The sequence below is a fragment of the Eleutherodactylus coqui genome, chromosome 12 (genome assembly GCF_035609145.1).
Source record: "Eleutherodactylus coqui strain aEleCoq1 chromosome 12, aEleCoq1.hap1, whole genome shotgun sequence".
Classification (NCBI taxonomy): Eukaryota; Metazoa; Chordata; class Amphibia; order Anura; family Eleutherodactylidae; genus Eleutherodactylus; species Eleutherodactylus coqui.
The window spans coordinates 111,283,633-111,301,326 of NC_089848.1; the positions used below are offsets into that span (position 1 = coordinate 111,283,633).

Here is a 17,694-nt window from a genome sequence, read left to right on the forward strand (position 1 = left end):
TAATTTTTGGATTCATGGTAAACAGACTCTACGACTCTTCTTTTTTAGGACGCTGGTGAAATGGTTCGATCGTTTGTTGGGGGCTTGGAACTAATTGTTAACTTGTTGAAGTCTGAACACAAAGAAGTGCTGGCGAGTGTCTGTGCGGCCATCACCAATATAGCGAAGGACGAGGAGAATCTGGCGGTCATAACCGATCACGGAGTGGTTCCGTTGCTATCTGCACTGACAAACACGGTATGTATGTGGATCGCGGGGAGGGAACGCGCAGTCCGCGAGTAAAGGTCTCATGAAACACACTGACATTTCTGCTAATCTGGGTCAATATACCGTAAATACGAGAGGTCCGGTAACAGTAATAATCTGCAACAGCAATAAGGAATAACTGCCGGCTGGAGCTATATTTGCCACATTTACCGCAACGAGAATGAGAACGCCAGAATGACCGAGCGTGTGCCACTCTAATACCTGGAAGAGCCATTTAAATCTTTGAGATTTAGGCTCATAAAATAGGATATTACTCCAATAAAATGCTGATAAATTCTACATTTTAGTTGCATTGCCTCTCCAAACCACTAAATAATATCCATGAATGTAGGGCAATGTTATGGCTGAGCACCTTATGGCCAGAGGCACACGAATAAGACATTACATAATAAGCACAACGGTGACTGTAGCTATGATTTCAGTGCAGAAATACTCTAAGCAGATGCAAGACGCTGGCTGAAGTCTCTATTGTATCTGGCATCCATCGTTTGACTTCACGGAATTCATCATTTAATGATACAAAAATATCTGTATACACTATTCTACCGAAAGTAACTGAACCCCTGCAAGAATCACAAGTAGCATTTATCTGCATATGTTAATACTCAGTGGGGCTCCTTTGGCCCTAATGACATTAGATACTCTCCAGATAGAGCTCACTAGGCGTTTGCAGGATGAATGAAGGGAAATACCAGATGAAGTGTATCAGACGTTAGTAGCAAGTATGCCACAACGAGTATCTGTTGTCATTAGGGCAAAAGGGACCCCACTACGTATTAACATATGGAGATAACAACTACTTGTGATTCTGGCTCAGCTGTCCAGTTACTTTTGGTAGGAGAGTGTATGCAGGTCCTGAAATTGTTCTGTCAAGTTGCTTAATGCTATTGGGAGCTGCAGCCAAGAACCCCTGAAACAGTTATATTGTATAGTGATACATAAGGCCATCCTGTAGATGGATGGCACCCTGTGCAGTATTATTTAGTCGACCCCCACCCCCCGCACAATCACAATAGAGTATCACTCCTTTTTCAAATATAAAATAAATAAATCTTGCTATTTGTTTAGCACCAACTTATTCCGAGGTGCTTTCAGGTAATTTATGTATTACCCCGCAGAAAGCTGGGTACTCATTTTACCAACCTTGGAGGAATAGAAGGCTGAGTCAACCTTGAGCCGGCTACCTGAACCAATCAGGGATTGAACCTGCAACCTTCAGGGTATCATTAGACGTTCCAACAGGACAATGATCCGTTGCACTCCTGAAAATCCTCCAAGGCTTGGTTTCAGAAGAAGCCCTGGAAGGTTCTGGAGTGGCATCACAAACGCCTGACTTGAAGACCATAGAAAATCTTTGGTTGGATGTGAAGAAGAATACTAACGACCTGGAGGTTATTGCCCATGAGGAACGGAGTAAAACTCTTCAAGAACGCGGTCAGAAGCTGCTCTCTGGTTATGCATCACTAGAGATGAGAGTGAGTATACTCGCTAAGGCACATTCCTCGAGCGAGTAGTGCCTTAGCCGAGTATCTCCCCGCTTGTCTCTAAAGATTCGGGGGCCGGCGGGGGGTGGGGAGTGGCGGGTGAGAGCGGGAAGGAACGGAGGTCTCTCTCTCCCTCTCTCCTCCCCGCCACAACTCACCTGTCACCCGCGCCGGCAGCCGAATCTTTAGAGACGAGCGGGGAGATACTCGGCTAAGGCACTACTCGCTCGAGTAATGTGCCTTAGCGAGTATACTCGCTCATCTCTATACATCACATCTGTACCAGCTCATAACAGCAAAGGCGCTCTACTAAGTACTAAAGACGCTTCTCATGACGGGATGAATAATTATGAGACTGCAGGAATCACTGAAAGCGGCATTTTGTGGTGAATTTGAACAAAACGCTTGTTATATTAGTTGTGTTCTGCTATTTAAATTGTTCTTGTTTGACTGTTTGTTTTTCTTTGCAAACAGCTGAAATTATGTAATTTGCCAAATTAACCCAATTTATAATTGTGGGCTCATTTTGATTGTAACTGTAGCTAGTATATTACTATAATTGGACAGTGTGTTCCGATGTACAAGTTATTGGAAAGTTTGCTATAGAAAACAATTCTCCACACATTTCCATTGACTTATTAACCCGTTCAGCGTTTCTAATCCAGTCGTTTCTTATTTGCCACACTATTGTAGTTCTTGGCACATTTTAATGCATAAATGAATTCCTAAAAGATCCTGAGTTTATATCATATTTTAGTAGGTTGTTATATAATATGAAAAGTTAATATGCGAGCCTATAATTGAAAAAGGATCTGCTTGTAAGACTGCGGCCACAAGCTCCTAACCCCGTGTCTCGCTCCTATCACTCCCATGACACCTGGCTGCTAAGAAAATGTTAGCAAGTCGATGTCTCCCTCCTTGCGAGGAAAACCAGCATGCTGAAATCGGCAATAAAACCGGAGATAACATTTCACTCCTAAGATTTTGATGGCACCTAAGCCTTGACAACCTCTAACTTCTTGGTCATGGAAAGCCAATAACCCGAATACTTTCTTTACCACGGCGTGTGAACCTCTCCATATTTTTTAAGCATTATCCGACCCACCGAGGGACCTATTGTTAATATGATGACTTTTGAAAGGAAAATGTACAAAATGACTTGTAAAGTTTGAAGCCTTGCTTAGAAATACGGCGCATTATCTTCTTTCTTTTCTCTAGACGGATGATAAACTGAGGCGCCACTTGGCCGAAGCCATCGCACATTGCTGCACTTGGGGGAATAATAGGGTGGCATTTGGGGAAGCTAACGCCGTGGCTCCTCTGGTACGGTACCTGAAATCAAGTGACCCTACAGTTCATCGTGCTACAGCTCAAGCTCTGTACCAGCTCTCCGAGGACGCCAACAACTGCATAACAATGCATGAGAATGGAGTCGTTAAAGTAAGTTATACTCAGGAGATCTCTAACGTAGAATCAGTATTCAAATTACTGTTTTTGCGTCATATTTTCTTACACAATGGAGTATGGTGGCCATATTAAAGGGGTTGTCTGGTGGCACTTATGTTTTTCCTACAGATTGGCACAGAAGTAAAATAATAGGCTGTAATCACTTGTTCCTGCTCCTATCCTCAGCCACTCTGATTCCCTACATACTTCCAGGTAGTGTGGTCGCGTTCACTGACCTCATTAGTACCAATGTTCAGGCCAGTGATTGGCCTCCCCCTGAAATATCCCTATGTCCTTATCACTACAGAAGCTCTGTACCTAACAGAGAGTGGATTGCAGAGAAACTGGAAGACAGACCACTAGTGGCACTTCAAATGGGATTCATAGTGCTAAAGCAACAACATTTTTAAAGCAGGTATACTCTATGTCAAAAACAAGCCGCCCCTAGGAGTTGTCATTTTGCTGTAAAATCCATCCTGCAGTTCCATCTCAGGCAGATCTGTAAATAATGAGAGGTGTGGTGATTAGATGGATGGTCTTGTCACCGGAGACCCTAAAAAGTGGTCCCCCCTTTGGCCTATAAGAGGCTCTCGGAGGCTCCTTGTGTGCAGTGACCTCTTCCTCCACTTGTGTAGAGCTTGTTGACCACTAGACCCCTCTACGACGCAGAGAAAAGATTTCACCCCGTTACCAAAGTCTGAGAGGAGCGCATTATTGGGATGTGAACATATATAAACAAATTGCCCACCACCGGGCCGTTCTGACCAGACTGTTAGGACTTGTCGATGTGTGAGGGCACACAAGGTGAACGGGCTCAGGACACCCTCACAGCCCACTGGTAGAGAGGAGCATCCGATAAGCGGAATCCAACTATTTCGTTGTCCGCCATTCAGAGATAGGGGGCGCCATCATTACAGGCTCCTCTGTCGGTCAGAACCATTTCCAGATGCTTAGCTGCAGGTATTTGGTCTCATGGTGCCCAATACATTTACTGTCTTTGACACCCACCCACCGTTACCTCAGTTTGCAGTGGTTTTGTGAACGATAAAACTGGACGCTACGGCATGGAACCAGGTTGTCTTCAGTGATGAATCTAGGTTTAGTCTGGGCGCTGACGACGGCCGTGTTCATGTCTGTAGACCTAGGAGTGAGCACCCCAGTACACACAAAGTATTATCCCCCACCTAACTAGTACACATCATTAACCCCCTCATAACGAGTCCTATATACTAACTATGTCTGTCAAGTGTGTGCACACCTAGTCACAAGAGGCTGACCTCAAGTGCCTAGCAGCTTTTGATGTTCCGGGTGCATTTTACCGCCATCTACTTCATAACCAAGGCCCTGCAGGAAGGGAGTCTCCCTCTCCATCCACGTGGTTTGTGTTGTTCTCATTCAGCCCTGGTTATTGGGCCCTTTCGGTGTCCTTAGCATCTGCCCTCTGGTCACCAGGGCTATTCCCGTGACCTCCTTCTGCACTGCTTTCCAAGCATGGGGACAGTGCTGTGGTCATAGTTTACACACAATGACCGCCGCCATGTCACGCATTGTTCCTGCTGGCTGCTCTTCTTTCTGATGTAGCTTTGTCTGTCCCCATGATGATGCAGCTACTTCCTTTATATTGTGCCTGGCTACACAACAAAACTGTTTACAGCACTCTTTCCTGCAGTGAACGCATTCTTTTCAGCGCTAACGTGCTAATCATGTTGGCACTTACCCCTTCCCATATAGCCTATATGAGGCTATAGTAAGATGATGCCATGCAGTGCTCTACAACATGGCGCCCAATGCTCTTTCTCTACTTCCCTTCCCTAGCCGTGGTTCTGGTTGGTGGAGGGAAGTGCAAGACAGCATAGGCAGGCACTGCAACACTGGGACCTCCCTGTGCACTGGGTCTCTCTCTCAGCTCCCAAGAGTCGGTGCCTGGGACCAGGGAACCACAGTTAACTAGGCCTGTGTAAGTCACCCTGTTTCTTCCGTGTTTCCTCCCTGTCGCTACACATTTGAAGTGGCTAGGGGTCTCCCAACTTCTCTGCAGTCCACTTACTGTTATTAGGTACAGAGCTTCTATAATAACAAAGACACAGGGATATTTCTATAGCAACAGAGGGTGGGTCTATTTTCACAGGCAGTTCCTGTTCACTCAGAGGCTGCAGGCTGACAGATCTGCAGAAACTGTGGTAACAATCCCCATAGTCTCTGCCTCTCCTGCTGTTACAGTATGTGTGTGTTTGTGTGTGTGTGTGTGTGTGTGTGTGTGTGTGTGTGTGTACACACATTATAGTGGGTTTACTCACCCTTTGATCAGAATGTCACTAACTACTCGATCATCCTCGGAAAGCAGAGGGGCGGGCATTCAGATACTGCCTCCCTGCTAATTGTTCCAGAGACTGTGCAATGCAGCATGTGAAGTAAGGGCAAGGAAATTAGGACTTGGAACTACTGGCAGAATGCTAGGCTTACTACTCGCCCCCCCCCCCCCCCCCCCCGATAAGGGATTGCTAGTAGCAGGACAGTAGAAAAATGAGGAAGAGCACCTGAAAATCAGAACTTAGAGACATGAAATAGGGTGCAAACAGCAGCAAATGAGAGGAGGGTGAGGAGAACCTGGGATAGTCTAGAAAACTTTTTGAAAACTCAGGGAGGCTTTAAACTCAACTTGTTTCCAGTTCAAATGCCGAATTCTGGATGAATGTTCCCCTTAAAGATGTGTCTTTGTTCCTGTCGTGGCTCCTATTTATGATGCTCTAATAAATGAGTCTCTATCTACAACTGCCGCCGCATTCTCCTCATCAAAGACCCCTTCATACATGGGATTCAGTGCTTCCTTATTTCCTGGTCATGCACATATAATTTTCTCGTTTAATATTTGTTTTTATTGGAAGTAAATTCTAATAGAAAATCTTAATTACTTAATACAAAAGCTCTATTCAGCAGTAACGGCCGCGACGGCGAGCGGAGTGTTTACCCGATGCTGAAGAAGCAGCAGGAGAACCATCAGCTCACCGGGAAGCAGAAGAATTGTTGTCTTGTAGAAATAAAGTCATTTCACCCAATAATTAAGTAGCTGCAATATATTTCTGTACTATTGCTCCAGCAGACGACGTCCACACGCTGCAAAGGCGGCAGCAATGAAGGCGTCACCCGTCACTGGATATTAATTAGTCTTTACTCACCGGCTAATCCGTCACCCCAGCAAAACGGGGTAATACAACTTCAGCTCCACTAATGGCATCAATCCTATCACTCTGAGAAAGGGTTCACAGATACGGGCCAACACTTTTTGTAGACAGAAAGTGGGCTGCTGCATGATGAAGACCCGTAAGTGTCATTTAACCCCTTAGTGACTGCAATACACTTCTGTACTGACCTCATTAATGGGCTTTAATCTTTTTACGGCATAGGCTTACCTGACGACTGACAGCAGGGCTCCTGCTCTAACCCCCAGGAGAGGACAAACTTCTGATCCTGGCAGTTTAACCCCTTACATTCCATAACCAATAGCAGCTGCAGCATTTACACAGATGACAGGGAGAAGGCTTTCCTCCTGTCACCCGTTAGGCCACTCACACACATGCGTTCAGGCATTTTACCGTGGTTTTTGAGCGGAATTTTTGAACGCATTCTACAGTGTTTGACAGCGCTTTTTAATACAAATGAAAACACACAGAAATAGAGCAGATAGCGCTTGAAAATCACGGTGTTAGAAACTGCATGTTCGAGCACAGGTCTGCGAAGCCCTTTGGAAATCAATGATGGCGTTGTACCGCGGTTAGCGCAGTGTTTGGGATGCCGCACTAATCGCGGTAAAAAGCGGTGAGTGTGAGAATGGCCTTAGTGTGATCGCAAGTTTACCAATTGGTTCTTGTGGCAGTCAGAAGCTTGACAAAAGCCTCCATGTCTGCCATGTAAAGGCCCTTTTACACGGGACGATTATTGTTCAGAGTTGTTCAAAACCCCACACTCCTGCTGGAGTTTGAATGATAGTCGTCCCGTGTAGATGCATGCAGAGACTGAACGACCGAGCGGGAGTTGTTCAATTTCTACATGCAAAAAAGCGAACGACTAGCCGTTCAGTGTAAACAGCAGTTGTTCAGTTCTGAACGACTGCCTGCTTACAGTGAATGGAGGTGAGCGATGAAAGACCGCTCCCCGGCTGGCCCCGCCTTCATGCTCCCCGGCTGCCCCGTCCCATGCTGGCCACACTCCGAGCGATGCCAGCGATACTCTTATCTGTGTAACAGTACAAGAGCAAGTGTCACTGGGACGTGCTGTCAGGCATTGTTTGCCCAACATATTTTCTTATGTAAATGAGGCTTAACTCAGCCTATTAAGCCCCTCCTTCTGCAGAGTCTAATAGGCTGCTGTCATAGGCTTAGTAGAATGCACTATATAAGTAATGCAGTGTAGTATCATAGAGATTGAATTATCACATCTTCAACTTCCCTTCAGGACTAAAAAACATGTCAAAAAATTTCAATAAAGTTTAATTTAAACAAAGAAAATCCAGTTTAGAAAAAAAACACAAAAACTTTTTTTAAAAATAGATAAAATACCCAAAAAAGTCTTAAAAAACAGCGCATAATAGTTATTACCGTGTTCATAACAATCCAGACAATTAAGATATTTTGTTATTTTTCCTGCATGAACGACATAAAAATATTTTATAAACTAACATCAGAATTGCTATTTTTCTTTTGTACGACTCCCAAAAAACCTAATAAAAAGCAATCAAAAAGTCACAGGTACCTTAAACCGGTACCAATAAAAACTACAACTGTTCCCACAGAAAACAAGATCTCCCAGAGCTCCGATGCAGCAAAAGTAAATTCTGGATCTTAAAAGTGTATTTTTAATGTGCAAAAGTAGTAAAACATAAAAAAACTATATAAACCTGATTCAGATAAGGAAGTTATCATTTTATTTTTACTGAATAGTGAATGCTGTAAAAACAGGGGTTTTTTTTCCGGCTCCTCCCCCTAAAAATGGACTAAAAGTCCTACAACACATTATATGGACCCCAGAGTGCGGCCAGTAAAATATATAACTTGTCCAAAGAAAAAACACGAAAAACAAGCGCTCATGCAGCCGTGTCAATGAGTTATGGCTTTTGCAATGTGACAATGAAAATTGCTAGGTCCTCAAGGCACACAATGGACTTGTCATTTAAGGGTTAAATTGTGCTTAAAGGGACATCAGGTGCTAAGAATCTCTGGAAAGCAGCAGGAAACTGCGAACCAAGGCTTCTGCGCACATTGTTGGTGTCATCCTGTTTAGATTGAGGGTCCCCGCTTATTACATAGAGCCACCATGTGGGAAATGTGTTTCCAAGTCTTCGTGTTCCTCTTTGGAGGTCAGGTAGGTTTGACTGGAGTGAAATATTTTTTTCAAAAACTAGAGTAGGCGATCGCATTACATTCCAGTCTGTCTTATCCCAGCGAGGGGGAAATCATTCGGCAAGGGAGATCGGCTTATCTTTGCCTAACTGAGTCCTGTAGAAAGACATTGGTATCGTTCTCATGCCCTGCTGCGCAGTTGGCATCACAGCTTCTCTTGGCAAACACCTCATAAGCAGGAGCTTCTATCTTATCCTGTTTGCTAGAACTGCCCGCCCACTTGTAACTTCCCTCCGGGCACATGAACCGCTGTGGATTAATCAATTCGCTATTATTTAAGTGGATCATTTTTGATATTTAAAGGGGTTGTCTGAGTTACTGTATGTAAATGACATCTTAAAGGAAACCTGTCAGCGGTTCAAACCCTATAAACAGACTAGAGAACATTCCATACAGGTTTGTCATTATTCCTTGTGAAATTCTACTTGCAGAAAACGACTTTAAAAATCTCCCACGCTGCATGATAATGTCCGTGGTCCGGTGGGCGGGCCTGGACCATCTTATCTGGCCAGTGGTTTTAGCATTAACCCGCCCACCTCAGCTGCTGAGCTCTGACCGGCGCATGCACAGATCATGTGTCTCTCTTGTGGTTAGAGTCGTGGTTCCTATCTGTGGATACGCCGGACCGCAATCCTCTGATACATGTGTGACAAATTAAAGCACCCCAATGGATGACAAGGAACTCAGCAACCAAGGTGCCAAGGTGGGCGGGTTAATTCTAAAACCACCAGCCAGAAGCGGAGGTCCAGGCCCGCCCAATGGACTGGACCACGGATATTACCATGCAGCTCGGGAGATATTAAAACTCATTTTCTGCAGGAATACTTTCACAAGAAATACATATGTATGGAAATTACGGCAGTTCACTGTTCTGCTCCTGTCAGTAATTTATTAGTGATGGAACTGCTCACTAGTTCCCTTTAACAGGTACTCCATGGTGTTAAATAACAAGGCAGCCAACACTGACCTCTCCCTCTCATTTCCAGCCAGTATCCCCAGGTCTCCACTGAACTGTTTGTTTATAGGCTGCAGTCAGCTTGTGACATCCCATAAACCTGCTGCTGCAGCCAATGACAGCGCTTATTGGCTGCAGCAGCTTGTTTGGTAATGGCTCAGCCTGACTGCAGCCTTAAACATGATGTCAACTAGGAGACTTGGAGCCACAGGGAGAGGTAGGTATTGGCTGCTTTGTTATTTTACTCAATAGGGCACCCGTTAGGATGAACTTTACATAACTCGGGAACCCCTTTAAGAAATCTTTTTTTTTTCTATCTTCAAATTAAAAAAAATTGAGATCGGGTAAAATAAAAAGTATAAACAAAGGAACCTAAATCTATGCAGCTCAATTTAATGGAAAAGATTGCTACTGACTGCGTCTGCCAGTTCCTCAGCGAGCCAGAATAGAGGAATCTGGCACTGTCCTCGGTTAGCAACTTCATCTTTCATCTGTATTTCTCTTCTGTATTTATCTTGCTTCAAGAAAATTCAGAGAATGTCTTTTCCTTCCGACTTGGCTCCGGCCATAAACCACAGAAATCCTCGGAGCAGCGTCTTGCAATTGTTCGGCTCTGTGTACAGTACACGGCCGGCTCTGCTAAATAACAAATGTATATTTAATTTGACAGCTATAAAATAAAAGATGAAGCGCTGCTTACAACTCGCCCTTGTATACCGTAAAAAGGCGGTAAAGCTGCGATTTTACATACTGGCTTTGTCTTTGGTCGGTGTGATCTGACATCCTCTGGGTGACCTCACTCTCGGGCGCGGGGCCAGCTGATTTTTAGTTTTTCTAATGTTAATAAAAACATTATCATAGCCTTTAGCATCGCAGGATCTCAATATCTGGCTAAATACGGGAGCCAAAAGTGGATTTTGACAGGCAGACTCTAATTCTGCCTTTATGAGAAAGGTTCCTTTGTACAGTATATGTATATGACATGTAAATTATTATTACATGTGAATCATACATACAGATTGCCCTCATATTTCAGACACATGTTATTCTGCGGGCAATTATGTGTCAAATAGAAATCACATGGAACTTGGAAATGCAGACTGCTATATCAGTCATTGTTCCACCCTCTTTCTTTGCATGTGGCATTCATGTTACCGACAACATGGATAGAGTTTGTGAATCGTTAAAGGGGTATTCCCATCTCGGCAATCCTATTTCAGGGAGTTCAAAATGCAAAACTATGCCCTCACCCATAAGAAGTTTAATTCCTAAATTCTCCGTTCTCCAGACATTGCAGCTTTTAATTCCTCTGCCCTCTGGTTGTTTACTGCTCGTTGCCATGGAAACAGACTACCTCTTCTATGGAAAGAAATGGCAGAGGAGGCTAACACTTCTTTCAACTAAATTTAGTGGCTGGGAATTCAGGAGCGCATGCGTACTAGCTTTGTCCCAGCCACCCGTTACCACTGTACTCTGCTATTTCTTTTCATAAACGAGGCGGTCTGTTTCCATGGCAACGAGCAGTAAACAACCAAAGGAATCAATAGCTGCAGTATATGGAGAATGGAGCATTTTGGAAATAAACATCTTACGAGTTGTCCCCTTGTCATCACTTTTGTGCCACATAAACTATGTTATGGGGTTCAAAGGAGAGGGAATGGGGAGTCCAAGGAGCTGTGTTTCATACTTGCCAGGTCCCCTGTTCCTGCTCTGTTGCCCTGCGAAGTTGAAGCGTGGACAAAAAGTTACTCTTTTGGTGATGTCAGCAGTATAGCAAATGCTGGATCCCAGCAGCAGCGGAGGAATAATTAGTTCAGTTTGTTGCTTTACTACAGCCAGCCCTACTGAAGGGATGTTAGACGGTGACCTTAGGGATCTGTTTCTCTTCTCTGTAGCCCCTTCATCGGTGACTGTAGCCTAGAATCTGCTCTTCCACATTACAAGTAACAGGATGTCAGCGTCTGCCTTCAATTTCTGCCTATATTCAGCAATTCAGGATCCCAAGCTGTGTTTTAGCCATAAGGAAACTATGCAGCTGGGATGAGTGATAACAGATTTCTTTGAGGTTATCAGCCACATTGTCAGTATGAGTAGAAGATCTGCTATATTTTATCGGAGGGGATGGATTTCAGTGGAGCACTTAACATGAAAGAATGTTTACTGCGCTGTTCAACAGACCTGTCATTGTCAGACGCGGGCCAAAGATTACCTTTTTGGACAGTTTCAGAACATTCCATTAAGTTCCCTCAATGGAGAATGATGTGGATTACTGTTTTATCTCCTGGCTCGACTTTACGATTGCCTACTGTGCTGAGTGCCACCTGGGAGCTAATCAAATAGATCCTCCTTTGTAAGAAGACTAACGATGTTCTGTGCCATGAAGATGAAAAGCAGCTGTCCAAGTACCAAGTATAAACCGGTCCTAAGACTTTATATCCTCGCTGTCTACATGCCTCTCATTATTTATAGCTTTCATTTTGTTGTCTAATTTCCACCCAAAACAGAAAATGGCAGGTAAAGCTATGGAAAACGTTTCAAGCGAAGGTGGTAGAAACCCCGCCTAGTAACAAGGCTCATTTTTACATAAATATGTCAAAAAATGTCAACGTCTATGGAGTGTTCCAGAGTACTGTTATATTCCTTGTTGAAATACGAGTCCCCACTAGTAACTGTGCCAGAATTGGTGAGAAATACGACACGGATTATCATACCTTCCAATAGTAATGATTTCGGCAGTGTAGTGCCGAATTTTTTAATGTGCCCAAAACTTGTAAAGCATCATAGTTTCTTCTGCCATTTTATAGGTTTTATTACAAAGAATCTTTGGACTCCAACAAATGGAAACAAAAAAAGAGAAGACAAGGGCACAGATCTAAACGTAGTGATAAAATACCATAAAAGACGCAAGAGATGTGTAAACCTCTCATCTGATGGGCACAACTCCAATGAACGCATGCTATTCCAAGGATATGACCATTCCCTGCTACCACCAGCTTCAAGCCGTGATGAACAGGGGAAGTTCTTGTCCTGAACCCCTTAAAACCTACTCCACGGTCAGATGAAGATATCTGATGAAGACCCCTAAGAGGCTTGAAATGCACTTTATTGTACTGTATGTTCTGATGGTTCAGTAAATACCTATGGACATATACTATGTTGACAATAGTATTGCGACACCACCAATCCTGTGCCGTCAGGTGAAAAGGATATGCAAATCAGATGTGTGAGCATTGGGAATAAAGGTGGGGATTACACAGGAGATCCCAGTACAGAAACCATCAGATGCTACCAGGTGTAGAGCTGACAACGGGTCTGGTGGTGGGATGTCACCAGGTGTAGAGCTGACAATGGGGTGTAGTGGTGGGATGTCTTCAATCAATCAATCAGTACGGACATCGCAGCTTCTGGAGTTTCCAGAATCCACTGTTGGCCATGTTATTGGGAGATGGAAGCCATCCAGTGTGTGCAGGGCAGTGACATTCGTGGAGACCTCGTAAACTGACAGAACGTGGACAACTTATCCGTCTGTAGAAGCACTCACTCAGGAGGTCGGACAAGCGGCTGTGCCCAACATCACAGCAGTAAATGCACAGCAGCGCCTGCGATGGGGCTTGGAGCGTCATTGATGGAATGTAAATAAGTGGAAGCAAGTGTTGTGGATGAATCACAGTACACCATCGTCTGATCAGATGGCGGCACTTTGGTGTGGCGATTGCGTGGAGAGCCGTTTCTATAAGACTGCATCCCAACGGTTAAGTTTGGAAGAGGTTCTGTTATGGTGTGGGGAGTTTCTGCTAGGAAGGACTGGGGCCATTAGTTATAGTGAAGACCCCCCTCAACATCAATGAGTACAGGGACATCCCGGACAATGTGGCATCACCTTCCCTGTGGCAATACTCTGGTACAGCTCTGTGTGTCTACCAACATAACCGAGCTCCATGTCATATGGCACGCAGTGTTGAGGCTTGGTTTGAGGAGCAGAATGTCTGCAAACTTCATTGGCTAGCCCAAAGTCCATATCTCAATCCCATCAAGCATCTTTGGGACAAACTACATAGCCGTATCCATGGACGCCCAACACACCCATAATTCCCCACATCACTATCTACAGTAAAGCTTTCCTCCAGAAATGGATGCAAATCCCTCCACACCTCTATGGGAATTTCCTTCCATTGTTCATCTTTGTTCTAGGAGCTCAATAATTGTACAAGCAGAAGTGCAACTCATGATATGATTTAGGGTGCACTCACACTTCCGTTAAAGGGGTTTTCCAATTATAAATACTACTATAAATACATCAATAGTTGATTGTCTGGGGTCCACTGCTCGGGACCCAACCGATCAGCTGTGCAGATGCATGCTATCAGCGCCGCAATAGCAGAGGTCATAGCGGAACCCTCCGCGCCGACCTCCCATATAGTGGCCGGCGCTTGTAACTGCAGGCATGGCTCCCATTGATTTCAATGAGAGCTGTGCTTGCACTTACAAGCACCGACCACTACACAGAGGTCGGCGAGGAAATTTTCGCTCCGACCTCTGTTATTGCGGCGCTGACTGCATGCGCCCGCAGAGCTGATCGGTCAGGGGTCCTGAGCAACGGACCCCAGCCGATCAACTTGATGACCTATCTTAATGATCCTGATGATAGGTCATCAATAGTATTTATGCCTGGAAAACCCCTTTAAGGCCTTAGTCACACGGGCGTAAATACGCCCGTAAAAAAAACGCGCCACCAATATGTTCTATCTTTTGTACGTGCGTTTTTACGCGCGTATATACGCCCGTGTGACTAAGGCCTTAGGCTGTAAGTTATAATTCCACCTCTCTGTTCCATTTTTGGAGCAGAGCGGAAATAGATGTTTCTATTATTTTCCTCGTTGATTTCCGCCGCAGTCTGCGCTATTTCTTCTGTTACAAAACGGGAACCTTATGGAATGAAAGCTCTCCGTTTGCTTTCTGTGTTTTTTTAACCTACTGAAATCAGTGGGGGAAAAAACTGAAACATTTATTTCTGTTTTAATCCCATTTCCTTGCTCTAAAAACAGAACAGAGAGACGGAATTCTAACTGGCAGCCCTAATGGAAGTGTGAGTGGCCACTTATGCCGGCACTTCAGCAGTTCATTGATATTATTGGAATATCTTAGAATGCAGCTTATTTCTCTATTTCCTACAAGCCCGGAGCCGGCGCGGTGTCGCTGTGTAAATACTGAGTGTAAGAAGAGGCATTTCATATACTGGGATGAAGTATGGAAGTAGTCATTCTGCCCCCGTATACTTAATCTCATTAGACCACTTTGGCTTTGAGTTACATTCTAGTTGCGCTTTTACAATCTCTGTGCTCAGTAATTTTGTGGTGGAGAAGCATGCACAGCGCATATTTAAATGATAACATAGCCGGGGAGCGAAAACAGACCCGAAGACCTACTTATGACTGGAGCTATTCTAGTACTACCCGTAGTGAAACTCCGAGAAAGTGGAGCGGCACCGTTCTCTACAGCCCAATACATCATTATTCTCTTCATTCATAGCTCTGTGAAATATTTAAACTGTACCCGAGTTTCCAACAAGTTTTCTACAATCCCCCGGGTTCTCCTCACCCTCCTCATTTGCTGCTATTTGCAACCTGTTTTCTTGTCTGTAAGTTCTGATTTTCAGGTGGTCTTCCCCATTTTTCTGTTGCTTTGGTGTTTTCTATGCACTTCTAGGTAGGGGTCATTGAGCAAGCCAAGCGTTCTGCTAGTAGTTCACTGTTCTGACTTTCTTGCCCTGACTTCCCATGCTGAATTGCACTGTTTATGGTCCAGTCAACAAGAAGACAGTATTTGATTGCCCGCCCCTCTGCTTTCCCTGGACGATCAGACATTTACAAACATTCTGGCCTAATTCCTAGTAAACCCGCTATAATGTGTGCACATACACCTACACACTGTAAGAGCAGGAGAAGCAGAGACTCTGGAGATCGTTATCGCAGGGTCTGCAGATCTGTCAGCCTACAGAAACTGAATGGACAGGAACTCTTCAAACATGATTTACAGTGGAAAAGCAACAACATTTCTAATGCAAGTATATTACAGAAATAATGAGAATAACACAAGCAAGCAGATGAGCAGAAGTTGTCCAAAAAGTTAAAGCAGCTTTAAGGGGTCTGGACTCTAGTAAATAGCATTCCACAGAGTTACTAAATAGAAGATGTTTTTTGCTACATTGTGCAGCACTGGGACTAGTGTGTATCTCGAATTCACTGCTGGGGATGACAGATAGCCGTCAACCTTATATATTTTCACAGACAGACAAATACGTGTGTTGATGGATGCCTGCGACGATCTCCTAACAAGGGTCTGTAGCATCAAAAGACATACAGTACATTGAATGACCACTTTATTAGCCCCATCTAGTAGAGAGTTGGACTCCTTCAGCCTTCAGAACTGCAGTAATTTCTTGTGCAAAATTCTGCCCTCCCATCAGCACGGGGCAACAGAAATCTGGACCCATCTGACCAGGAGATGTTTTTCCGCTGCTCAGTGATACAAGTTTTGTGCTCTTTTGCCCTCTGGAGTTTTGTCTTTCTGTTTCTCTTAGACACATTGGCGCTGGAATTGGTCGTCTGCTGTTATAGCCCATCTGTGCGGAGGAACGTCGAGTTGTGCGTTCAGACACATTAGTTGGAGCTGCAATGTTGTGTTCGGCTTCTATAGACTGTGCAGCCTGTTGGTCAGAATAATTCTTGATGTCCTCCTTTGACCCCTTTTGGTGACTAGCTGTTCCCATCCACAACCGGTCATCTGCTTTCGCCTCTTAATACCTGTGTTTGCACTGATCCCGTCACATAGTGTACTTAGACCAGGGTATGAATTGCTAGTCGAAGTAAATATGCTCCACTGTATTTACCTTTAGGTTGCTCAACACAGAACACACTGGGGCAGATTTACTATTGACATTGCACAAATTTTCTGGTGCAAATAGAGGCAGAAAACTGTCTTACATACTTTGTACCCTATTTATGATGTGTGTCCGAAAAGTGGGTGTGGTTTCATTGGGAGCTGGTATGATTTCATATAAAAGGGCGGGACCTAAATGTGAAATAATGGGACAAAAAATGCCCTAAAACTGGCGTAGTCTAAGAGAACTAATAGGTGGCATAACATTTGCCAGAAGTGTCTGAAGGTGTAATAAATCTGGCTCATTGTAAGACTGCCTACATTTTCACTGTTAGGGTTTGCTCACATGATGTTGATTTGCTGCGGATTTTGTCACAAATTTAGGTGTAGATCTGCAGCAGATCTCATCCCTTCAATTTGATTCAAGCTGAAAGAGTGAAATCTGTTGCAGATCCATACCAAAATCAGCGACGGGTAAACGCACCCTCAGACGGGTGTAGGAGGTCCACCCCACTATGTCATATTAATGGTTTGCATTGTGTTTCTTCTAGCTTCTCATAGACATGGTTGGCTCTGCTGATGCCGTCCTCCAAGAAGCCGCCGCTGGTTGTATAGCCAACATACGCCGACTTGCTCTGGCCAATGAGAAAGCAAGATACGGCTAAGCAGTAACGAACATTTGTATATTTACTCAACTTCATAGCCAAGTCACCGGCTGGATTCCACTTGAGTCATACGGAGCCGGCGGGCATCGTGTAGTCTGAAATAAAGTTAACGAGGGCACAAATACTGAACCAATTCTATGGACATTCCTTCTATCTACTGCACCGAATGGCGGCTGTCCTGCATGTAGGCAGATGCCACTTTGTAACAGATTTACTTGGAAGTCCACGGTGAGAATGTTATTTCAGCGTCACCAGTAAAATGTCATGAAACACTGGCAGTTGTACGCGTCCTTGTGTCACAATGTGTTTAGTGCGCAGCGAGTCTCCAGCCTAGATCCTGTAAACCCGTCTCACATCCTGAGATCCACAATAAATGCACTTACTAAAGAGCAGAACGGGCGGCTGGTGGCATTGAGGAAATAAAGACGTGACCGGCTGGAATGTCCGCGTCATTCCAATGTCATACCGTCATGTCTTATAATGTTCCCGGTCTCCACAGCAACATCTAATAGGAGCTGATATATATTCCAATTGGCTTCACACTGTGCAAATAGACAGAACCTTATTATGCCTTCTGTCCCGATGTAACAGCAGCTATATAC

General features: G+C 44.4%; 1 protein-coding gene across 1 annotated transcript in view; it reads left to right on the forward strand.

The window, feature by feature from the left end:
- The window catches only part of ODAD2 (outer dynein arm docking complex subunit 2), a 179,913-nt gene extending 162,543 nt beyond the window's left edge, over positions 1-17,370 (forward strand). The window contains exons 18-20 of the mRNA XM_066585733.1: positions 49-237; positions 2,970-3,191; positions 16,979-17,370. Coding sequence (XP_066441830.1) covers positions 49-237; positions 2,970-3,191; positions 16,979-17,092 — 525 coding nt within the window. The 3' untranslated portion in view covers positions 17,093-17,370. The remainder of the gene's footprint in view (positions 1-48; positions 238-2,969; positions 3,192-16,978) is intronic.
- The last annotated feature ends 324 nt before the right edge of the window (positions 17,371-17,694 follow it).